Below are 25,992 nucleotides of genomic sequence, written 5' to 3'. Positions count from 1 at the left end.
AGATTTGTAAAGTATACCCTGCCTAATCTGGGAAAGAAAGGTCAAAGTCCCCTGTCTTTATGAGTACCAATCATATGGAGCCAACTTTAACTGCTGGAGACTCCTTAAGGTACAGGAATGAACAGCCCAGGCAAAAACTTCAGTCCTCTTTACAGAGAAATCAATGATGTGAAAGACCCCCAAGCGCGAGCGATGGACAGAGCTGGCTCACATGCTCACAAGCTCAGCTCACACGCTTGCAGCTCGGCTCACACACTCGCAGCTCGGCTTGCACGCTCGGTGGAGAAGGTGGCGGCTAGAGGCTGTCAGAGGGCGGCCCATCTGGCAAACCTCCAAGCACCTTCCGCTGTGCTGGGGAAATGTGCCATCCACAGGAGCTCTGTAATGCAACGATTTCCCAAGATGAGAGCAAAGGTAAAACATTGCCACACACACACACACACACACACACACACACAGAGTAGGAGGGTTAAAAAGGGCCGCCGTGAACATGTGTTTACCCCACGAACCAACAAACACACTGGCAGGCATCGATCGCCAGGCTGATCTGTGTGTGACATTCCCGGAGCTTCATGTGGACTCTTCCCACCTGGGCAAGAACGCCCATGTCTTTCAACACGCAAGAAGATAAACTCCAGTATATTCCATCCCATGGAATACTGCTCAGTCAGAGGAGGAAAACAGAACAAAACAAAACCAACTACCAACATACACAGGGATCATCTCAAGGGACCATTGCTGAATTAAAAAAAAAAAAATCCCTCATCACAGGTCACATGCCCCACAATTGTATTTACATAATTACACAATAATATTTACATAATTAAAAAGACGGAGAATACATTAGTGACTGTCAAAGGGGTCAGGTGACCACAGAGGAATGTTGTGAAGAAATACTCAGCTTAATAACAGTATACGTGCTTAATGGATGGTGCCAACATCATTTGTCTTTTTTTTTTTTTTTTACCCCCTGGTTCTGGGGCTTGAATTCAGGACCTGGGCCCTGTCTCTGAGCTCTTTAGCTCAAGGCTAGCACTACCATAGTTCCACTTCTAGTTTTTTGGTAGTTAACTGAAGGTAATAATCTCACGGGGACTTTTCTTCCCTGGGCTGGCTTTGAATCCTGATCCTCAGCTATCAGCCTCCAGAGTAGCTAGGATTACAGGAATAAGCTACTGGTGCCTGCTTATTTTTTAAAATATGAAGATGTTGCTGATGGGTTGGGGAAACTGGAAGGGATGCATGGTTCTCCCCTGCCCCCACATGCCTTGAAATCGACAGTGATCAATGATCAAAGAGATTACAGACTGAATTAAAGAAAGTCAAAACAAAATATTGCTATGTATTGCTATATTATAGAATCCTAAGACATGCCACTGGATCAACTGAAGAGTTAAGAAAGGAGGAATTTTGGGGGAAAAAAAACAATGTCAATTTTAAACAGCTTATGAAACTTACTTCATATCTGAAAAAGTATGTTTTTCACATAATGTCTTAAAAGGGAAAATAAAGGGGCAGTATGATATGGTAATCTACCAGGAAAATCAATAAAATTATGAAGAATGATAGAAGGAGCTGGGCACTGGTCCTAGCCACTCAGGAGGCTGCGATCTGATGATCGTATTTCAAAGCCAGCCTGAGCAGAAAAGTCCTCATGAGACTCTTATCTCCAACTAACCACTTACAAACTGGAAGTGGAGCTGTGGCTCAAAGTGGTAGAGCCCTGGCCTTGAGCAAAAACGCTCAGGGACAGTGCCCAGGCCCTGAGTTCAAGCCGTAGGCCTGGCACACACCCATGCACGCATGAATGCATGCACTCATGTGTACACACACACACACACACACACACACACACACACACACAGAGCGGACTAAAAGTCACAATACAAAGTCTCAATAATATGGTTACTCCTACAATGCAATGAAAAGACAGTAAAAATCTGTTTAGAATTTTCAAATCATGGAATAAAAACCACATTTGAACACAAGAGAGATCACAAATTATTTGGGGCCTTGGGGTATGTGCCACAAAAACAAGGGACACTCCTGACGCGGCCGTTGCATGAGTGACGCCCCCTAGGGGTCTGTGGAGTGACTGGATGGCCCAGAAGCAGCACTCCACCATTCCCGAACCACACAGTCTGCAGATGTAACTATGGCTGAGCCACGTGGCAGCTTTCTAACTCTAATTGTTATCATGAAATAAAAAGTAAGCACTAAATGAAGTATATGCCTGGAAGTAGATTAAAACAGTGTCGAACTCAAGAATCTAGAATGGAGAGAACTCACAGCTTTGTGGAAATAGAAGGCAAAAACTAAAAAAAAAAAAAACCAACAGATCAACATTCAAGATCAACGGTGTTTCTCTTGTTTTTTTGAAGAGGATGAAGACAAAAACATACTAATTTGTGGGACTTTAGAATTATTCCTATGAAGGTAGGAGTGCTTAGGATGGCAACATTTAAGTCAACACTTTCTGGTTGAGAAATTAAGACACAATCAGAGCAGCATCAGCTAGATCTAATATCAGATCCTAATTTTTACATAGAAGGTCCAAGAGAAGGTATAGACAAGCCATTTCAAAAGAGGAATTTAGCAGCTTTTGTCACTACAAGTTCAATATAAAAATATTAACTTACCTGAATCCTAACCAATTAAAAAATGTTATAAGACAAAGCCTCACGATAACAATCTCTATAAAGTATCTGGGGAAGATGAGTGAATGATGCCGGGGAGGAAATGACCTCGCTTTAGTGAGGGAGACCGAAGAAGGGACTGATGGGAAGACAAACTATGCTCATGAATGTGAAGGCCTTGACTTTCCTCAAACTGATCTCTAGACATGATGGAACCCCATCCAAATCCCAAGGTGGAGCCTGCACTGGTGGCTCACACCCGTACCCCTTCTTGCTTCTGGGGAGTCTGAGATCTGAGGATCATGATTTGAAGCCAACCCAGGCAGGAAAGGCCCTGAGACTCTTATCTTTCCAATGAACTACTGAAAAACTAGAAATGGCACTGTGGCTCAAAGTGGTAGAGAGCTAGCCTTGAGCACAAAAACTTAGAGACAGTGCCCAGGCACTGAGTTTAAGCGCCATGACCACCACCACCACCAACAACAACAACAAATCCCAAGGTGGTTATTTGGGGAAGGACAAAAACCAAATCTAAAATTTACATGGGTATGTGAAAGTCTAAGAATAATTAACACTATTTGCATAGAAAAGATAGATGAACTTATCAAGTAGATATCAAGGTATAATAGTGCTTAGAACATGTGGGATTTGCCCTGAGAAAATCTAATGGACCAATGGAATACGATCAAATTCCAGAAAGAGATTGGCCCGTGCACAGATTTGGAGTATATAAAAGAACTGGCACTGATGATAGCACGGAAAACAGGCTAATCTACTAATAGAACAGGTACAATTAACTACCTATGAAGAAAATAAAGAAAAACTAACTTAGATTCCCTCCTCACCCATACACAACTGCTAAGCATATTAAATGCTAAAACATCAAAAGATAATGCATTAAGATATTTGGAAAGAGAGCTATAGAGGAAGGTATATTATGATGAATGTGTGTTATAATTTTGAAGGTTGGGCAAGATTTACTAAAGAAAATGTCATGTAAACTATTGGTGAATACAATTGCTTCTGTGACTCTATCCACGTGACTCTATCCACCCACAATTTTATTCAATCATGGATGAGAGCCCTTGGAATCAATAAGGAGAGGCACAGGATATGGCCAGCCACTTGGCAGAAATAGATAAAAAGATGCTCGATCGCGTTGGCAATCAGAAAGACAAATTAAAACAGAACAATGGCAGCTATTAAATGATAGTGCTGATGGTGACAGGGAGAAATAGGTGCTTTCACTTACCCTGTATCTGGATGTGATTTGGTACAGCCATTTGGGAGAACAAGTTGGAAATTTCTAGAATTGGAAATGATTGCCCGACAATCCATCAGAGAGAGGCAGAGAGGAAGAAATAAAAAAAAAACCCACCCACGTTCTTTAAACATTGTTTGTAATAAATATCCATCAAGGGGAGACGGAATCAATACGTGGTGGGGTACATTACAGAACAAAACAGTGAGGGGAAACGGCCTGGGTTCCAGTGTTCTTCAGGATTCCGGGCAACGGGAACCAAAACAGAAATCTGGAAAACGTAACCTAAGAGCGAGAAGGACACACGAAGATGTTTTTAAATCCTAAAAGCCTTATTCTTTTGTAAGACAAGAATAAGTCTCTCCAGCTACCTCCTTGAGAGAGGAATTTCCTTGAAGTTATAATTAGAACCTGTTAAATACTGTTACAGTATTCTCTGCTCCAAGCCCTTTTGATTTGGACTGTACTGGACCAGGGCCAGTGCATGTGGAGATCCAATTTATCTCATCATTTTCTCGTGGCCAACAATAACAACTAAAAAAAAAAAAAGTGCAGAAGAAATGGTTAAAACTCTATCCTGATGAGTATTATGAACATACTGAAGACTTTATGCTCAACCTTTCTGAGACCCAAGACATAGACCCAGGGTCGTGGGTTAGCAGGCAGCCTTATAATGAGTCTAGTCCCTCTGAGTTTGACGCTGGAAATAAAGAATGGAAAATTGTCTAGAACTCTCGGCTTGGAACCTCTGGCCAACCATCAGAGGCTATTCACAATGAAAGATGACTAAAGAGAACAGGAATTTGGATGTCAGGGGCTTCTTTACCTGAAGAAAATTCATGAAGGCAGCAGATTCAGGTGAAGGAAAGGCACCCTCTTAATTCCCAGTGATAAAACCTACACTCTCACTCCTAAAACTGGGAAATGGAAAACAACTCTGGGCCGAGTGCAGTAAAGCATGCCTGTAACCTATGCAAATCTAGAAGCTGAGATCTGAAGATTAGGGTTCCTAGCTAGCCAGAGCAGAAGAGTCCGTGACACTCTTCAATGAACCAGAGAAAAAATGAAGCTGTGGCTCAAGTGGTAGAGCAACAGCCTTGAACAGAAAAAACCAAGGGAGAATACAAGGCCCTGAACTCAAGCCCAAGTACACACACCGCCCCCCCATATGCATGCATGCATGCGCGCGCACGCACACCCCCCCACACACACACATGAAAGATTATCAGTTGTAAAAAATAAGTTTTAAAACATATCAGTTTGCTGACATGCAAGTGCTTTTTCTTACATACTAAAAAATTACATACTTTTTCTATATACTAAAAAATTATCTCCAAGAGGTCATTTCTCCATAAGCAGCCTTCATTTAAATGACTTTCACAGACATAAATGAAGATGTCCTGCCAGGAAATGGTGGCTCACACCTGTCATCCTAGCTATTCAGGAGGCTGAGATCTGAGAATTGCTGTTTGAAGCCAGCTCAGGCAGGAAAGTCTGAGAGACTCTTACCTCCAATTAACCACCAGAAAACCAGAAGTGGGCCTGTGGCTCAAAGTGGTCAAGCATTGAGCCTTAAGCCTTGGGCAATGTCCAGGTCCTGAGTTCAAGTCCCAGGATGGGCACATGTGTGTGTGTACACGCACACACACACACACACACACACACACACACACAGAGGTGGTGCCGTGTTGGTGGTAGCAGATGTAGTTTCGACTGTTTGCTGGGTGTCTCCTGACTTATCCAGGAAGTATTCACGAAGTCAGAAGGAATCTTCCTCTCTGTGGACAGGCTGAACGCTGGCAGTCATCTGCACAGTCAGTCAGTGCTCAACAAGTCTGTGGGATGATGAATGGCCTCCTATTTATTCTCACCTACCTGATCTAGACAGGTCTCTTTGGAGTTTGACTTGTAACCAGATCCAGTTAGAATTCAACATTGGTCTCGTCTGAGACGAGCAAGAAACTAGAAGGAAGCTTTGACAAGTAGCTCAGAGGCGAGCCCCTGATCTGGTCCATTCTAGAATGGAGCTCAGGTGCTAGGCTATGCAGAGTCCAGCAGTGGACAGGACGCGAGCTGACACTCACTCCCGCTGCCAGCTGTGCGTCTACTTCATTGTGAGAGTTTTCACAGAGCGCTTGGTACTGCTGCGGCATGCTGTGGTTCCGTCCCCACATGTCAGAGCAACGTGTCTCTGAAAAATCATCTCACTAAATAGCCGTAGTTAGCAACATGACAATCTTAACACCTAAAATATGATAAACATTTTAAGCACAAGCTGCCCAGAAATATGCTTAAATAAATGCTATTTAGGTGGTTATCATCTTGTGCCAGCAGATAACAAATGGTAATCATTCCTTCCATGGCTATAAATATGTATTGATTAAGTTCCAACTTAGAACTCCAAAATGAATTATATCTGGCCAGTGCTAAGCTGCTTTGCTTATTGAAACACATGCTCGTGCGTGCATGCACACACACACACACATAATGCACACAACACCTATTCCACTGCATTTAATTAAGACAAGCATCAACTTTATGGGCCATCATTTGCTTTTGCCAAACCTCTATGGTGTAAATATTGAGCCAGGCCAGCTCCTGAATGCTAATCAATTCCTTCTGAATTTCAAATGATTATGGAAATGTTAGGAAACATTATTTGCCTGACTGCAGATACATGGGCAAAGCAATCATAGGAAGACACACGTAACTCTATCTGACAAGGGTGTACGATTTCTCTACATGAGAATATCCTAGATAGAATGTAAAAGCAGAGACTCCACACTGATCGCTCAGCAGCAGCTGGGGACATTCGTTTCAGACCTCTGATTTGGCAGGGACGCATTTACCCGATGCACTCGGACACATGTTCAGCGAGGTGCCGCCAGCTAGACTTGCAGCTGGCCAGCGGTCGTGGGTATGTGCAAGTGCGCGGAACAGCAGGCTGCAATGGAGAAAGCACTGCATCCAGCCTGCTCACTGACCCACGTCCCATCCCGATGCTCCTAAACAGCCTTCATGCTCAGCCACGCCGCGAGAGGCAGAGTGCTCCAATGTTCAACCCTTCTGAACCTTTTGTAGCACGTCTAAAGCAAAGGACCTAAACTAAGAAAGAAGAGGATTGCTCTGTGTGTGTGTGTGTGTGTGTGTGTGTGTGTGTGTGTGTGTGTGGTAGTAGTGAAGAATTTGAACTCAGATACTTGGAGTTGCTAGGCAGGAAAAGTGAATGTAAGCTTATGATCATATGGCTTTCTGAATGGCCCAAAAGGAAAATACCAAAACGAGCCTGGTACCCATGGCGCCCACCTGTCATCCTAACTACTCAGGAGGCTGACTTCTGAAGATCATGGTTCAAAAGCCAGACCAGGCAGAAAAGTCTGGCAAAACTCTTATCTCTAGTTAATCATCAAAAAGCTGAAATGCAGCTGTGGCTCAAGTGGTAGAGTGCCAGTCTGAGAAAATATGCTAAGGGGCAGTGCCCAGGCTGAGTTCAAGCACCCAGTACTAGTGTGTGTGTGCACACATGCATGTGCATACACACACACATACACATCAAATTTAAGAAGTAGCAGTAAGCAATATGAGATTCTGGTGAGTGAGAGGTATAAAGCTTTGAGACAAAGGCTTTCTCAAACCTAGAGTTCACAGAGATAAAAACCAAAAACTTCTCATATTTAGAAGCCAAGAGAATTCGAAGCTCTATAATTTCAGTCAGCCCCTCCACGCCACGTGACCCCTTCCCACAGAACACAAGTGGGTCTCTACTGACCGTGAACGGACATTTTCCTTGTCATCATTCCCTCGACAATCCAGTCTAACAATTACTGACACAGGATTGCCACTCTATCAGTCACCCTGAGTCATGCAGAGATGATCTGAAGGGAATATGCACAAATAGAATGCACTTTATAGAAGGAGCATGGCTATCCTCAGACCTCAGGGGTCTGAAATGGGCTTAGGGTAGTATTATAGCCAATCTCTATCCAGTATGCTGAGGAATGACCCAAAGTTGGGATTTCCCTTCTGTCCGCATATTTCATATGATGGTCCTGACACCATTTTGCCTACATCAATGGTGCTTTAATCAGCATGTACAGTAGTCATTTTTAAATACTGCCTGATGAGTTCCAAGGCCTCTTTCAGTGATGAGGGCTCTGAAGCAAAGAAGCTAACTGACTGGCCAAGGGGGTTGTAGGTTTCAGACCTGGCTTCAACCCTAGACAGTTGAGTAGCATCTACTTTTGTTTCATCATCAACAAAACCAGAGAACATATTCCCCTAGGCCTGCTCCCTCTGTAAGAGAGAAGCACTTCCCCATGACCCAGCATTTACCCACTCCTGGGCATTTACCCAAATGACCACAAACTAGTCCACACTAAAGTCAGCAGCACAACCATGTTCATTGCAGCATTGTTTACCATAGCTAAGATACGGAATCAACCCAGATGCCCCTCAGTGAATGAATCAAGGAAATGAAGTGATTTACTCATGCAAAGACATTTTATTATTAACTAACCAATACTGAAGGGAGGTTATCAGGAGCACTTCCTTACGGCTCAATTTGGTATTCGACACTTGTAATGCTGTGGTGTTTTCAAACAACTTGAATGCTGATCACCAATAATTAAATCAATCTGTGATCATTATTTTTTTTTTTTGTCTTTTAGTGGGTCTGGCATTTGACCTCATTTGCTAGGCATGTGAGCTACCACTTGAGCCATGCCTTTAGCCTTTTTTGTTTCACACTTGTTGTCTGGGCTGACCTGAACCTCAGTCTACCATTTACACTCCTGGCCATAGCTGGGCTGAGATGATAGGGACATGCTATCATGCCCAGTTTGTTTTTCTGTTGAGATGGGGTCTTGCAAACTTTGGTGCTGAAGCTGGCCTGGAACTGTGGTTCTCTAGATCTCAGTCTACTACTTAGCTGGGATGACAGCTACGGCAGGCCTGGGATGGCCTCCAACTGAGATCCTCCTCCCCTCCGCTTCTTGAAGAGTGAGGATCGCAGGTGTGTGCCACAGGTACTTAGCTTAGTATTTTCTTCGTGAAGGAAACGTAAAGACCTCTGCTTTGTCTCAATTTCCCTTATAATAACCCTTCTCTTAATATCAAGATTTATATCCTAGCTTTCTAAAGGAAAAGATGTCAAATCCTCTGATAGTTGTCTGTAGCAGCTATTTCTCAGCCTCTCTCCAATCTTTACACTTGTTTGTTAAAGTGATTCTTTTCAATTAACTAATTATTATTACTTTTTCCAACACTGGGGTTTTACGTAAAGTCAGGGCCTTACGTTTGTGTGCTCAGCTTGTATTCTACCACTTGGGCCACACCTCCAGTCTGGGTTTCTGCTGATTACATGATTAAAGAGTCTCACACACTTTCCCAACAGGCTGGCTTTGAACTGAGGTCCTCTAGATCTCAGCCTTTGGAGTAGCTGGGATTATAGGCGTGAGCCAAAGGGGCACCTGGCTAATTCAATTCTTTATTTTTACAATTTTTTTCTATTTCCCATTATATTTTCAACCTAGAAGTTGCATACATTTATGAATGCAATATTTATTTAAAACCCTTATCTGTCCAGTAGTGTACCAGAAGCAAGAACACACACAGTATCCACGGGCCACGCAGCCCGGGAATCTGATCAACCAGAGGCCAAGGCAAAGCCCTCTCTGTCTAGTGTTAAATGTGTGTCCTTTAAAGGAACCACAACCGACAACACGAAAAATACTCGGCTCTGCCTCACACTACCTCATTTTTTCCATCGTGCTTATGATTTTTAAAGGCCTTTTGACATGTTCCGGTTCACTATGAATCCTTGCCAACTTGCTGGCCGAGCGATACAGCTGTGAATTATTCGTTCATGCATGCATGCTGGCTGTCAGGAAGGCTCTTGCAGATCTCTCCTAGGTAAGGCACTCATCATGTGGTGAAGAGAGTAAACACAAAGGAGACTCGAAATGCAGTGGGAGGGCTGGAGGCGTGGCTCCACTGGAAGAGCACTAGCCAATGGGTGAGAACATCAGGTATCAAGTTGCTGAACAAGGGAGCCCTGGGAATCCAGCTCTTTCCCTTGCCCAGTGGGATATGACAAAGTCCAGCGGCCCCAGCCACTGCGCATGCTGGCCAAGAAAACCTCAGGCCCAGGGCAGCCATATGGGCTTACTTTGTGCACATTCATTTTCCCGATGAGCTTGAACAGAAACATCATTATTCCAAGATGCTGCCATTTAAGACCAAGGGGCCTAATCCATAGTTCTGTTTTCCAGAGCTTGGTTTGGGGGAGTTTTCCCAGCCTACCTTGTATGCCTAACGACCCCTACAGTGCTGCACTTCTTTCTCTAAGTTTACTTGTGGACAGACAGTACATTTGTCAGCCACTTTGACTCCTTGTTAGGAGTTTGAAGTATACAACTGTAAACAAACAATACCATTAAAATTTTTTTTTGGCCTCTTTATCCAGCCATCCATTTTAACTGGCCAACTTAAAAAATTTCCTTTTCTGCCAATGTTTCAGTGGTGATCATACCATAGTTAGGCAACAAAATATGGTGATTTAGCAGGATTTAAACACATAGTACAGCCAGGCACTGGTGGCTTGTGTTGGTAATCCTAGCTACTCAATAGGCTGAAATCTGAGAATCACAGTCCAAAGCTAGCCCAGGCAGGAAAGCCCCATGAGACTCTTATCTCCAATTAACCACCAGAAAACCAGAAGTGGAGCTGTGGCTCAAAGTGATAGAGTGCTATCCTTGAGTGAAAAACCTCAAGGACAATACCCAGGCCCTGAGTTCAAGGACCTCTCTCTCTCTCTCTCTCTCTCTCTCTCTCTCTCTCTCACACACACACACACACACACACACACACGTATACCGGTCCTGAGGCTTGAATTCAGGATCTGGATGCTTTCCCTGAACTTTTGTGCTCAAGGCTAGTGAACTGCCATTTGAACCATAGCTCCACATCTAAGCTTTTTGGTGGTTAATTGGAGAAAAGAGTCTCACAGACCTTCCTGCCCAGATTGGCTTGGAACTTCAATCCTCAGATCTCAGCTGCTTGAGTAGCTAGGGTTACAGGTGTGAGCCACTTGCGCTGGGCTTCCCTCAACTCTCCGTTTTGGCCAATCCGGTCTCAAAAGAATGATAAAATCAAGAAGCAATCTGTAATGTGGCTGGCAGTTAAGGAACTGATATCCTCAGCTGTAATCTGGTTCTACCACCCATTTGAAATGCCAGGAACTGAAGCAACTTTAAATATTTGATCACTAAGATTAATTACCCGATTAAACGTCCTAGTTTAAAAGGCTCTGATCTTGCTCTAAATCTGAAACATTTTGAGAGTATGGAAAACAGGCCTGTGCTAATTATGCTAGTAACTCCGTAGAACTATTCCTGGGTTAAAAGCCCTAGACATAACTTGCATGGAACTTTCTCGATTCCTATGACTAATAGAGAAAACACACACTGGCAGTATAAGCCTGTGAACACTACATTCAACAGAGTCGCTGTCTCTTTACATTTTCAGTGACATCTCTTTCTGCTATATTTATCAACTTTCCAAAAATAGGAAAATTCTTTAAAAAAAAAAACACAACGTAATGTTGACTATACGAGAAAAATTAACTCGGGTTCTATTCTTTCAAAGTATTCTTTTATTAGGAACAGTTGTGTGGTGCTGTCCAGGGGAATTTTCAAACAAAAATGACCAAGTTGGTGAGCACACACATCTGTTTTCTTTGCAGTTTATTGTTTTATTTCTTGGGATACGAAGTCACAACTGTCTTATAATGAAAGACTAGAGAAAAAACATATGCAGGAGGAATCTGATTTGTGCTTCTTCTGAAAATTTTTTTTTCATTCAAGGAAAAGTTGCCTCCCTCAGCTGTCTGCCAATGAGAATAAATGAACTTGGCAAAAAAGTTTATTTAAGTTGGCTTTATTAAGCCCACAAAATACAGAAATCAACTATGGGACAGGCAGAAAAATCTGTTCCTTTGAAGTCAATAAAAATCCATCTCCTTAATCCTTTTTTTATTCCAAGCACTGGTGATTTTTCTCAGCTGGCTCACTGAGAACCTTGATTTAGCTAATCTGTCTTGCTTACTTATCTTTCGTCTCCAAAGCTTTGTTAAAGAAACATTTTTTCCCTTGACAACTGCTATCCTTTACAGTTGCAGGCTGGTGCATTTGCTTGTAAACATTCTCTAGTTAATCCCGACAGAAGATTGTAAAACAGGCTTTTAATTATGATCCATATTTGAGAAGAATAAAAGCAACGGTAGGTAGAGAAGCTGCGGCCGAGGGCGCAGAGAAGCCATCGACGGCAGGAAGCCCGGGACATTCTGCTACTTACCTCAGACCACTTGTCACAGCTTTGTCTGACTATTGAACGTCTGTCATGGGAGGAATGGCAGAATTCCAAGTGAGTTAACCGCTACCCTGCCATCTCTCCCCTCAGGGACGAAGAACCAAGCAGACGTGTGTATATCAAAATGTATTCATGTTTGATGAGTTCATGATTTGTGTGGAATAGGTGAATTATCTTGGCAGGGGGAAAAAAAAAAACCAAACCCTCAACCCACATCTAGCTGTCAAAAAACCTCCATGTTTGGCATGATTGAGTCGTGTCTGGTTATTCCGAGAATTCGACAAGATGTTCTTACCTGAACTAAAGAGCACCAGGAATTTCAGACACACGAAGTCTCGCTGATCAAACTGCAGGGAGCGCAGCTTGGTCACCAGCTCCTGGGCGTGGCTCAGGAGGCTGTGGAGCGTGGCGCCGGCCTGCGAGGCCACCAGCGAGTAATCCACCTGCAACACACAGCCTCCGCTTAGAACCACGGTGCGCGGAAGTGCGCCCTGCGCTCCCCCACCCAGAACACAACGGGGAGGGGCCGCACAAATGCAGGGGGCAACCGGCGCAGGCATCAGTCAATGTGCATCCTGTCAAAACCTACGTTGGCCTCTCAAGATCCACCTACCTCAGCATTCTGAGTACTGGGATTACTGTCATGTGCCACGTTGCCCAGCTCTTGAATATCTCTGTGTGCTAGTTCCTTAAAAGCCAGATCATACAGCTATCGTGGTTTCAGGTGATTATGCGACATCCTATCAAACTAACAAATCTCTCTCTAAAGACAGAAATGACAGTATTTCTAGGGAGAATTCCTTAGTGTGGAGGGAAAGGGCTTCGTATTCCCTTTTTCATTAAAAAAAAAAAAAACCCACCCCACTGCCAAACAGCAAGCTTAGGTTGTTGGTTGGGATGTAAGAAATTCAATTCATGATCAGAAGTTAAGACGTTGAGAGGTGGCTGTCAGGGGTAGGGCTGGGCTCTGTTGTGGTGTTTGCAGCCTAATGGGAAAACTCCGTTGCTTCCTGGTGTTCCCTTCCTTGTTTGACGAGCGAGCACTCAAGCAACCAGATACTCTTTTAGGTGCATTTAATATTTGCAGAAGCAGCAAATTTGTCTGGGAGGCGAGTCCTCATCTGCCACTCACCCAGTGCCGACTGTATTAAATTTTTATATTTATTGACATTTCATTACCATAATTGACTGCAGTTGCTTCTCTAGGAGCAGGCGCGGGGCAGCCTCTTAAGCAGAAGAACTAGTCCCCGGAGTCGAATTTGCAATTAAAAACAAGGCAGAATGGATTTTTTTTTATATTGTGTAAATATGATGAGTTGAATTTTCAACTTTAACTGGAGAAATACGCGCGGTGTGCACAAACCTCTTTTCAAGAGTGGAAAAAAATTATGAGTCAATGGAAATATGACATCCCCCCCCCTCCAAAGGTATTATCCAGTTTAGAGAGAATCAACTACCCATTAAACAGCCACCCGGCCTGGCGCTGCCCTGCTGTCTGTATCCTCCCTGGGCTGGCATCTGCCCTCTAAACTTAACCATCCAGCATTCTAAGAGTTCCTGGGACTGTGTTTCAGAATGTATCAAAGTAAAGGTACTCCAACCCCTAGGCTGGGAGACAGGACAAGCTGGGGAGCTTAGCAGGGAATGGCCTTACACGCAAGGAGATACTCAGATAGCCAGTGCATGGTTATTATTCTTACTATTAACTATTATCATTACTAGTGAATTCAGGGCCTAGGGGCTGTCCCTTAGCTTTTTCACTAAAGGCTGGTACACTATCATTTGAGCCCCATCTATACTTCTGGCCTTTTGGTTGGTGGTTAATGGGAGGTAAGAGTCACAAGGTCTTTCCTGCCCAGGCTGGCTTTGAACCATGATCCTCACCCCTTCTGAGAAACTAGGACTGATGACTGGCTGAGCCACCAGCGCCGGCCCATTTCACGTTTTGTCAGTTCTCTCACAGGAAACCTGTGATTTGCAAGGTGTTTCTTACTTAAAAACGGCCTCTGAGATCTAAATTATTTAAAACCTGCACATTCATTCGTTAATTCTGGTGCTAATCCAGGCCTAAAAGCAAGAAATCTGAAATGCCCCCAGTCCAAACTTTTGGAGCACCAAGGACACAGGTAGAAGATTCCACACCTGACCTCAAACCGCAGGTGGGCTGGAAATATTTTAGAAAGTTTCTTTAGGCTGTAGGTATAAGACAGATTTGAGTATCATGCTTAAATTTCATTCTATCCCCAAGACAGCCTATTATGTATATGCAAATATCCCAAATCCAAGACTTAAGGCCCTAAGCATTGTGGATAATCTGTAAAAGAAAAGTCTGTAGACAATGACTGGGTGGGCTAGATGTGTGACTGACAGCAGGAAGGCCAAATGAAATAGCAGCAGTGGAGGAAGCCAGGGACAAGCTCTGGACCAATGTTGCCCCTTACAAAGTACCTTGGGACAGTCAGCTGACATCTCTTCCTCGTGGTGTCCTGATAGTGCGCTTATCATTACACAAGCGGTGAAGCTAGACTGGATAAGCTTCCACACTTCTGTGATCTTCAAGACATAATGAGCTTGGTACTCACTGCTGTAATCAATCCTACATGGGGTTGAGATCTGCGAATCATGGTTAGAAGCCAGTCCAAGCAGGAAAGCCTGTGAACACTTTTATTTTCCAACAAACCAGCAAAAAGCTGAAAGTGCTGCTGTGGCTCAACTGGTGAACCACCAGCCATGAGCTAAGGAAAAAAAAACCCAGTGAGAACATGACGTCCTGAGTTCAAACCTCTGCGCTGGTACAAAAAAAGCAAACAAGAAACCAGAAACAAAAAAGAAATGGTCGGGCTGGGAAGGTGGCTCAGTGGTAGAGCGTTTGCCTTGCATGCCTGAGGACCTGGGTTCGATTCCTCAGTACCACATAAGCAAAAAAGAAAAAAGCTGGAAGTGGCGCTGTGGCTCAAGTGGTAGAGCGCTAGCCTTGAGCTGAAGAGCTGAGGGACAGTGCCCAGGCTGAGTTCAGGCCCTACAACCGGAATCCCCCCCCCCCCAAAAAAAAAAACAGAAAGAAATCGTCATAGTTGGAACAACACTTCAAATTTAATCTTGGAAATAACTGAATGTGCTATGACGGTACCTTAGTGTATACCAAGCACATTTAATTAAAACAAAACAAAATCACTAGGTAAGCCCTAATCCAGGAAGATGGTTGAAAATAAAGCACAAAGATGCAGCATTAATTTTTATTATTATTAATGAAGTTAATTATGTATGTGGTTACAGCAGGTGTGTGAAAGTAAGTTTGAATACTCGAATTTCATACTTGAAAATACAGTGTACTATCGACTGAAAGAAATCTTCAGATGGCCCAGGATTCTACATGGAGATTTGTCAGTGAAGTGGACCTTCAGAAATCAATTGGCACAATAACAACTTTATAGCCTAACATTTATTTACATGCTAATTTGAAAGCTCCAACATGCTTATTAAATAGGAGCTCTGGTCACATTTCTTTCAAGGATAATTTATCAAACTGCATGGCTCAAACAGAGGAAGGGGTGATCTATCCCAGAAACAGAACCCAGGTCTGCAGCGTCCTAACATTTTATTGCAAACATAATTATATTTTCATTGTTGAATGCAGAGTTTGTGCTCATTTCAGGAGCAGCTGGCCTTGTCTTTTATGTACTTAGTAAAATGAATTTATTGCCCTCTTACATGTAATCTCTATGCCATTAAATCCAAGGGAGATATTGAAGAAATACGCCGAGCCGATATCCCCTTTGGAGAAATTCCACTCATCATGAAGAAGGGCACAGTTTTAGCGAAATTGCTCTTGGTTCTCATCTCAGAAAAATCTGAGGACTTGTCTATGGTAAGGTGCCTGTCGGTTTAATATGGCACACAGTAAGAGAAGATAATACACTGCCACTGCGCCGTTCCCTCAGGACACTGCTGCAGAGGTGGTTAATTAGCTGCAATATGCAAATAGTACAATCTGACCCCATGTCAAGTCCTCTGTTATTTACACACACACACACACACACACACACACACACACGTGTTTTGAAACCACTGGATAAGAAAAAAAAAATCCTTGTTATATATAGTTGTTGTTGAGCTGGGCGCTGGTGGCTCACGCCTGTAATCCTAGCTGCTCAGGGAGCTGAGATCTGAAGATTACTATTTAAAGCCAGTCCAGGCAGGAAAATTTGTGAGACTCTTATCTCCAATGAACCACCAGAAAACCAGGAGTGAAGCTGTGGGTCAAAGTGGTAGAGAACTGGCCTTTGAGCAAAAGTGTTCAGGGACAGCGCCCAGATCCCAAGTTCAAGCCCTATGACTGACAAAAAATTAAATTAAATAGATGTTGCTTGGTGCTGGAGTTTCACAGCTGGAATCCTAGTAACCCAGGAGGCTAAGATCTGAAGACTGTGATTGGAAGCCAGCTGAGGCAGTCATTAACCAGCAAAAAGCTTAAACGACAGAGCACCAGCCTTGAGCGAGTGTGAAGCCTTGAGTTCAAGCCCCAGTACAAGCACAGAACACACAAGTTAACAAACACACGTTACTATTTCCTTCTCACTTAATAAAGTCATTCAGTATAAGCTGAAAAGTGGCATTGTTTATCTAGTTGTTGGCCCCATTTTTCTTTAAGCTTGTATTCATCTATTTTCCTTTGTCCTTCCTTTCTTTTTTTCTTTTGTCCAAGAACATCACCGCTGAGCTGCATCCATAGAGACTATCCCTCACCAAAACAAATCCAGCCTAGGCCTTTTCTTCTTCCACTTGTATTATAATAAATCCATGAGTTATAGTGAGATGTGTTGAGTAGGAGAAAGCCAGGAGACTGATGATACCTGAGTGTCTGGGATTTTCTATCCCTGAGTGTAAGCAAAGGTCTACACGCACACCACAGGGTTTGAGGTGATGCAATAGTGTTGTGTGGTGACACTGGTGACACTTCCTGTCAGTACTTGGGCTCTGCTCTTGTTGACGGGGGCATAATCTGACCTCATCCTCCGAGATGGTGAAGACCCAGCAATAGAGATCTCGGGACAGTGCGTTCCACAAGCAGACCAGGAAATGGAAAGGTCTAGCGAGCGTTCAGGAGTGCTGGATTCCCCGGGGTGGGGCTACCAAAGGTTGTGGAGTTTAGTTAAAGTTTTATCCAGCAAATCCTAGCCATTCTCCCCTTTGGAAGGATTTGAAGGGCTGGTGTGTCTGCCTCAGACTGCCAAGGAGGGAATGATCAGCCTGATTGTTGGGGAGAAGGCACCCCTTCCTTCTAGAGGGGGGGGCTCAGTCACCTGGCCAGCTTTGAATGCCCAACCTCCTGGGAACTTGGCTGGCACCCTAGCTGAGCCATGGCCTTACCCAAGAAAGTGCTTATGGCAAAGTATACACACAGCGGGCCCCTACATGCCCTTAATTACACACTGGAGTGACATCTCTTATCTCTACCAACCTGAGGGCTGTGTCTCCCTGTCCCCTCCTCTCATGGCCTGATTTGCCTTTACCTATCAGCCCAGCAGAAAGAGCTGTCCACTACATGAAAGAAAAAAAATGTTCTTTCTCACCTATAGGTAACTTCTGACCAAGCTTCCTGTAGGGGCATTTAGCATGTTCGATTAGCATAGTATTGACTCTCGTTCCCCGTGACATCAACATAAGAAACTCCATATACCGTGGAGAGAGACTGCCGTAAGGCTTTCAAATCCACAGTCTAGGCTGGGAAGGTGGCTCAGTGGTAGAGTGCTTGCTTTGCATGCATGAGTCCCTGGGTTCGATTCCTCGGCACCACATAAGTGGATAAAGCTGGAAGTGGAGCTGTGGCTCAAGTGGTAGAGCACTAACCTTGAGCTGAAAAGCTGAGGGACAGCGCCCAGGCCCAGAGTTCAGGCTCCACAGCCGACCCCCCCCCCAAAATTCACAGTCCACATAGAACCATGCAAACATTATGCCAATATGTCTACATGACATATAGATTATTTTAAAATGTACAAAAAAACCCTACATATGTAAAATACAGGAAGTTTCTAACACTTAGAAGAGAATTCTAACAAAAACAATACATTTGGAGTAGTGGCATTTGTGGTAATACTTTTCTGGTTTCTAGTTTTTTCTAAGTACTCAAATAATTTTACCTAGGTAAGTGGTAATTGCATTGACATTGCTTCTGATTAATTGAAAGTTATTATTATTATTATTATTGCCAGTCGTGGGGCTTGAACTCAGGGCCTGGGAGCTGTCCCAGAGCCTCACTGTGCTCAAGGCTAGTGTGTCCTACCTCAGCGTCACTTCAGGTTTTTGAGTGGTTAATTGGAGATAAAACTCTCATGGGGACTTTTCTGCCTGGGCTGGCTTTGAACAGCGATCCTCATAGCTCGGCCTACTGAGTAGCTAGGATTACAGGTGTGAGCCACTGGCCCCAGCTTAATAATTGAAATTTATCTCAGCAGGGTGTGTACACATCTTCCCCCTCCAAAAAAGAAAAACCCTCCAACAACTAAAAAAGAACATTAAAAAAGTTATGCATTTCGTTTCCATGGGAGAGAAATGACTATTGTGCTTGAAGAGCCGGTAGGGTCTGATGCACTGAAATAGACACAAAGATCAAACTACAAGTCTGGGTGAAGATCAACTCTGTAACACTGTGAGTTCCACAGAAGTAGGATATTGTGTGTCTAAGAATACAAACTCTGAGCCGAGCACAAGGAGGTCCATCTGTAGCCCCAGTTCTTCAGGAAGCTGAGACAGGAGATCACTTGAACTCAGAAATTTGGGAACAGCCTAGACAATACAGTTAGATCCTATCTCAAAATAAACAAGTATAAGCTGCAAAGCCAGCTGCTACAGAGGTGTACAACAAATAAAATTAGGTCCTACCTAACAAACAAACTGAAAAAAAAAAGGGGCTGAGGGTAGGTATCTAGGCTAGAGAGTTCGCCTAGCAGGCAGAAAGCCTGTACAGCTGATGAATGAATAAACTCTCTCAGTCACTTTTGCCATCACCCAATTTAGCTCTGAGCATTTGTTCTGCCATTTATGAGTTGTATTTGTGCCTTTTGTCATCGGCTTTACCTCCGTTTGCCTTAGTTTATCAGCAAAAAAAAAAAAGAAAATAATAATTTATCCTTCAGATCTGTTAAGTCCCTAAGTCAAGTCTTATGTATGCTTAGTTTCAATGCTTTCTGATTTTGCCAGGCGTGGGTGGAACTATTCCCTGTAATTATTATATAATCATCATACAGCTCTCTAGGAGACACCACTCTAATCCCTTCTGAGCAGATAAGAACATTGGAGTTTGGGGGGTAAGGGACCAGCTCCTGCTGACATAGTTAATAGGATTTACAATCGGGACCTAGGGACACACCCTCACCCACACCCACACCCACACCCCAGCCAGGAGAGTCCCAGCACAGGAGAGGTTTGAGGAGGGAAGGTTTTTTCAGCCAGACTGCCTTTCCTTCTGTTCTGGGCAGCAATTGATAGTAAATACATGAATACTATTTAGTCTGTGGCTGTTCCTGGCTGTGAAAATCAGAGGCAAGAAATACACCTTTCTAGACTTTTTAAACAATTAATTACCTTCACCCACGGCAGCACTTAAGGCAAAATAAGATGTGAATTTCGGATTTTTTTTGGGGGGAGGGGCAGTCCTGGGGCTTGAATTCAGGGCCTGAGTGCTGTCCCTCAGCCTTTTTGTGCTCAAGGCTAGTGCTCCAGCATTGGAGCCACAAAGCCACTTCTGTCTTTTTCTGAGTAATTTATTATAGATAAAGAGTCTTGTGGACTTTTATTGCCCAAGCTGGCTTTGAACCGTGATCCTCCGATCTTAGCCTCCTGAATAGCTAGGATTACAGGCGTGAGCCACCAACACACTGCTAAGACTATTTTGAAAGAGCTGGAATGGAATGACACAGGTCCATTTTCATTTCTTAAAGTTCTAAAGGGAACGGAAATCCATTTGTGAACTGAGTCTTGTACTTTTTGAATGTGGTGGCTAGCTGGGGAGGCATACCAGAAACTGGACTCGGAGATGGGAACACTTCTTCTAAAGCCGTGGGTCCCAGCATGAAAATGCCAAACCCCAAAATTACAAGCCCAGGATGTCCGGCCCATATTTCGTTTTTAAAATCTACAAAACTATTCTCTCCAACGGGCCAGAGAGCGGAGACCAGACAGTGACAGGGATGCGTGAATTGACTCTGAAATAGTGCTTGCTTTTCATTTGATTGGGGAAGTGTGATTTATTGATAATACAGAAAATGGTGTGGAGATGGCCTTTCATTTCCAAATATGCACTGCTGTGGTTTTGCAGGACATAAATATTTATGGCCCAACGTAAAAGATCCACGGGGCCTGAGTGCCAAAGCCACCGTGGCTTGTTTGCGTTCTTTTACTACCAGGTGTAGAGAAGAAGGTGAAAATCCAGAGTGGCTTGCACAAATTATACAAGGTAGGTCCATTGGTAGAGTCCATCCCCGCGCCCCCCACGATCCTACATATCACATACCAGTCTCTCTTTTTCTCCAAGACTCACAGACTTTCCTGCTTGGGCTGGCTTTGAACTACAGTCTTCAGAGTTCTCTTTCTTGCTAAGGTCAAACCAATCATCTTATTCACAGTAATCCATGGACCACGTTGCAACACACATCCACAAATGTACACAGGTATCTTGAGTGCCACCTGGACACTACTCATACCTTTGACCTGTTACTCTATTAACGTTCAGTTACTTCTTACTAATATAGGATAACGCCTCAAAACAATGACTGGCCGACGGTAGGATGGTCAATAAGGATGCTATTTAACCCTTGTGCTGCTAGAGATCAACCCAAGGGCGATGTGCGTGCTAGATAAGCACTTGACCACTAAACTCAAATCTCCACAGCAATAAATATCTATTTCCCTTTTTAAATTTTAGCAAGTATTTATTTTACTGTGACAGGATTAAAATAGGGGAAAATAGAGGCCTATTCCATTTATTTTGCAGGAAATGGAAATTGAAGACTTCTAAGAAATGTGTCATTCTTCAACTAAAACCTATTAAATCCTCAATCCTAGCTATTCAGGGGGCTGAGATTTGAGGATCACAGTTTGAAACCAGCCTAGGAAGGAAGGCAACATCAGACTCTTTTTTTTTTTTTTTTTGGGTCCGGTCGTGGGGCCTGAACTCTGGGCCTGGGCGCTGTCCCTCAGCTCTTCAGCTCAAGGCTAGTGCCCTACCACTTGAGCCACAGCGCCACTTCCGGATTTTTTATTTTTGCTTATGTGGTGCTGAATCGAACCCAGGGCCTCATGCATGCAAGGCAAGCACTCTACCACTGAGCTACCTTCCCAGCCGGACCATCAGACTCTTATCTCCAACGAACCACCAAACGCGCTGACAGTGGAGCTGTGGCTCAAGTGGTATAGCACTTGCCTTGAGCAAAAATCTTCAGGGACAGCACATCCACCCAGAGCCTGAGTTCAAACTTCAGGACTGGCAACACAACACAACAAAAAGAGGAAGGCCTAACGATATTTTTTTCTTAAGTGTTTTGACTGTGACATTTGAATTAAACTCTACCAATTCTATTTCAATATGATAAGGCCACTGCCATCTCTCTGGGTTCTCAAGGGTTAACAACACACGTAATACGTTAAGGCTGAGGGGGGGGGCGGGAAGTCTGAGATACTCTGTGGATCCTGGCTGTGCAATTATTCTGACTGTTGGAAGCATAGCTCTCCATCCACGCCACACTCCCGCTCCACCCCCCCCAAACTGGAGGCACAGCGCGCTCCTGATTATGTTTGCTTTTACAAGTTTATCTGTAATCATCAGAGCAGGAACTGAGTGCAGCGAGCGATCAGCGCTAAATTATTTGCAGCCAATGGCTCCCATTCAAAGCACAAGAGTGCTTCTGACCCAGTTAAATCCCTCCCGTTCTGAACAAGCCTAATAAAAAGATGCTTTCCCCCCACTTTTTTTTTTTTTTGGTACACTCACTTGTTGCCCAGTAACGAGGAAGATGCAGCCTTCCTTCCCATGCACCACTTGCCGGTAGATGTGGTCCAGGATTAAGAGCTCACTCCAGCAATTCTGAAGCAGCTTCATTTGGTCATCAACCTGCAATCCAAAAAGAAAACGAAGAAACAAACACACAAAAGAGATAAGTTATGCATTGCCTTCATTGTTGTTGTTTGAATAATTCTCCACTATAAGCTAAGATAGCTCCACCAAGGGTGACTATAAAATGCACCCAGAATTTGCTTCCCTTCTCTGTGAATCATTACTTCATTTGGACTTTAGAGGCAACATATAAATACCTCCTTTCGATGGGCTCTTAGACGGCCTATCTACCACAAACAGGGCTATTCACTTTGTGGTATGGGGGAGGGGGCGGGGCCAGGGAGTTACAGGTACAGTCCTCAACAGACTGAGGGAGACCTCAAACAGCCGGCAGTCATGTACATAGAGAGTAACACCTGGCGCGGAAGTGCACAGCTGTAGCTACGTTATCACAGGCCGCGGCGTTGAGGGGCTTACAGGGGAGGAAAACAGCCATAGTGTCCATCAAAGCCCAGCCTGGCAGGCTCAGAAGAGAACAGTCAGCCAGCAGGTGCTCGGGGTCAGCCTGCCCTGTGTGTAGGATTTGCAGACATTTCCCAAATAAATTTCAATTCTTTTTCTTTTCTTTTTTTTGCTGAAAAATAGGGCCAAGAACAAGCGTCTCCTTTTCAGGATCAGCTATGAAGCAGAGAAGCACTGGGTTATTCACACACGCATCTCAGGCCGGGTCCCTCTGGCCCTCCAGGCCCACCCCACGCCTGTGTTCTGGACAGTCCACACGGTGCTGGCGTTGAGAGCAGGACGCCTGTAAGCCCAGTCACTCAGGAGGCTGAGATCGGAAGATCACAGTACAACGCTAGCCCGGGCCGAGACTTTTCTATTAATCAGCAAAAAGCTGGAAGCAGAACTGTGGTTTCAGTGGCAGAGTGCCGGCCTGGTGGGAGGAAAGCTCAGATGACGGGTGTGAGCCGCCGGCGCCTGGATCTGTCACATTTTTAAGGGATTCGTTTTTGATGACCCTTCTAAGTTGGCAGAATCCGCACGGCTCCTTTCCATTTTCAGATCCTAGGGATGATCAAGAATTCTTCTCTGCCCCACCCCCCTCCCCCGTGGCTCTCACCAAAGTCTAGGCTGACACCAAATGATACCAAGAGGACCTAGAATTTTCCGAACCATATTCACTGAACTCATTTTGTCACATTCATTTTTCAGAGCCCATTCCGAAGGACTTTGGCTTGTTGGTGCTGATACAATAACAGTGATAAGAGTCTGTGGCTGACCTCACTTCCGGGTGTGTTCTACCCCAAACCAGAATTTGCTTTCTAGCTGTGATAGCATGGCCACACCAGTTCCCTCTATGCCCAGTTTTCTTAGCTAAAAGTTGTAAAGGTGAGGTCAGGTGAAGCAGTGAGAGCCCCCCCCATATAGTTTGGGGTGATCCATAAACCACAACACAACAGGTGCTCCCAGTAGAAAAGTCAGAGATTCAGCTCGGAGGCCGCAGCCCAGGTGAGCAGCAGCGCTCGCTCAGGACGGCTGAGACCTCTGGTCACCCCCGCATGCCTGCCAACCCACCCCAGAGCAAAGTCCAGGGCACAGACTGAAGCTACCACCACACCTCCACCAGCCACCCATTCCACCCCAAGCACATCCTCTCCACCCAGTCGGTGCCCAGGCCGGAAATCCCAGCTGCCCAGGAGGCTGAGTCTGAGGATCCTTATTTGAAGCCAGTCTGGGGCTGATAAATCCAAGAGACTCTTATATCCAGTTAGCTGGCAAAATGCTGGAAGTGCAGGTGTGGCTCACGTGGTAGAGTGCCACACGGAGTGGAAAAAGCTAAGTAAGACTGTGGGACCCTGAATTCAAGCCCTAGAATCTGGGAATGTGTGCACGTGCCTATGTGTACGTACATGCGTGCACGCACGCGCACGCACGTGCGCGCGCACACACACACACACACACTCCATCCCAGAAACCTGTGCCAACTCCAAGAATCTCATTAAGTTGGTATTTGTTGTGTGCGTGTCTAGTCTGGGTTGGAATAGCAGAAAAGATAAATACAGCCAGCCTCTGCCTTTGCGAAAATCGCTCCCGGGGACCTTCTGTTGAAACGAACCACACAACTTTTGTGGGTGGGGACGGGAGGGAAAAACTGGGAGAGAGGGAGGAAAAGGAGTGGCGCTGTCCAAATAGAAATGTACTCGCCGGGCGCCGGTAGATCACGCACGCCTGTAATCCTAGCTACTCAGGAGGCTGAGAGCTGAGGACTGCAGTTCAAAGCCAGCCAGGGAAGGAAAGTCCATGAAACTCTTATCTCCAATAAACTACCAGAAAACCGGAAGTGGTGCTGTAGCTCAAGGGGTAGAGCGCTTGCCTTGAGCTGTAGAGCTAAGGGACAGCGCCCAGGCCCAGAGTTCAAGCCCCACGACTGACCAAAAAAAAAAAAAATGCACTCTTTGCCTGACTTTCGTAACTGTCACCTCTCTGTGCATCACCTTTATAACAACAATTAAGAAAAGGTAAGATTGAAGAAAGTAAACAAGAAAAATGACTTTCCTGGGGAAAGTGCCCCACACGCTGTGGAGTGACTCAGTAGGCAGAGGGCTGCCCACGGCCTGGCAGAGCAGAATGCGGTCTTCACAAGTCAGACGAGAGCTCTACCTTCTGTGCACCTAGCACCGCAAACCAGTACCCCAGGAAGCTGCGGCCTCCTATGCCCGCCACACACACAGAGCAGAGGCTTGCACTGACCTCTCTCGGACGCTAAGCAATCTCAAAACCCAGTGACCTTTGTTCCTCTGGGTTTATTACCTTCTCCTTCTCGTTATCAGCCCCTAATTTCCAATTTATCAGTCTATGATGGCAATTTGGTTCTCTTCCCCTTTTGTTGTTCCCTGTGCTATAAAGCTTTAGTTATTGATTTGGCACTCTTTCCAAGGAAATCCAAAACGCTGGACTTTGAGATTGTCTCTCTAGAAGCAATGGTCATGGGCAGTTCCGCAGCCAGGGAGAAAGACAGCTCTCTCAAAGTCTACTTGGAGATGCAGAAAGGATATTTCTACAGAAGGGGACCCATGTATACAGCAAGACAATCTATGATTCCTGTCTTAAAGAGAAATCACTGAGCTCAGAGACGATCTGTTGGCCATGTGACAAAGCTGAGTGAGCTTTAAGAAAAATGCAGTTTCTGGAACAGCACTTCCTGCTTGCTTTGGACCACATGATGTCTTTCACATACAGCAGGACAGAAATACTTACCAGGGCAAGAGTTTGTCAAAATGAAGGCATGCTAAAAATGATAGAGTCTAATTTTTAAAACCAGCACCAGTGGTTCATGCCTGCAATCCTAGCTCCTCAAGAGGCCGAGGATCCTGTTTTGAAGCCAGCCCAGGAAGGAAAGTCTATGAGGGTCTTGGTACTGATTAGCCACCAAAAAAGCTGAAAGTGGAGCTGAGACTCACATGGTAGAGCACCAGCCTTGATCAAGAAAGCTAAGGGGAGTCCTAGACCCTGAGTTCAAGCCTTAGTATTGGCCCCATAAAGAAAGGAAAGGAAAGGAGGGAGGGAGGGAGGGAGGGAGGGAGGGAAGAAAGAAAGGAAGGAAGGAAGGAAGGAAGGAAGGAAGAAAGAAAGAAAGAAAGAAAGAAAGAAAGAAAGAAAGAAAGAAAGAAAGAAAG

General features: G+C 44.6%; 1 protein-coding gene across 2 annotated transcripts in view; it reads right to left on the bottom strand.

The window, feature by feature from the left end:
* Nr5a2 (nuclear receptor subfamily 5, group A, member 2) overlaps window positions 1-25,992 on the bottom strand; it is a 104,700-nt gene that overhangs the window by 12,518 nt on the left and 66,190 nt on the right. For both annotated transcript variants that reach the window (XM_013017383.1, XM_013017382.1), the window contains exons 5-6: window positions 22,253-22,372; window positions 12,560-12,707 (exon numbers count right to left, since the gene is read on the bottom strand). In XM_013017383.1, coding sequence (XP_012872837.1) covers window positions 12,560-12,707; window positions 22,253-22,372 — 268 coding nt within the window. The remainder of the gene's footprint in view (window positions 1-12,559; window positions 12,708-22,252; window positions 22,373-25,992) is intronic.

This window comes from Dipodomys ordii, unplaced genomic scaffold (genome assembly GCF_000151885.1).
Source record: "Dipodomys ordii isolate 6190 unplaced genomic scaffold, Dord_2.0 Scaffold35, whole genome shotgun sequence".
NCBI classification, from domain to species: Eukaryota; Metazoa; Chordata; class Mammalia; order Rodentia; family Heteromyidae; genus Dipodomys; species Dipodomys ordii.
Note: the sequence above shows the minus strand (reverse complement) of the source record. Positions and strands in the feature narration are given on the sequence as shown.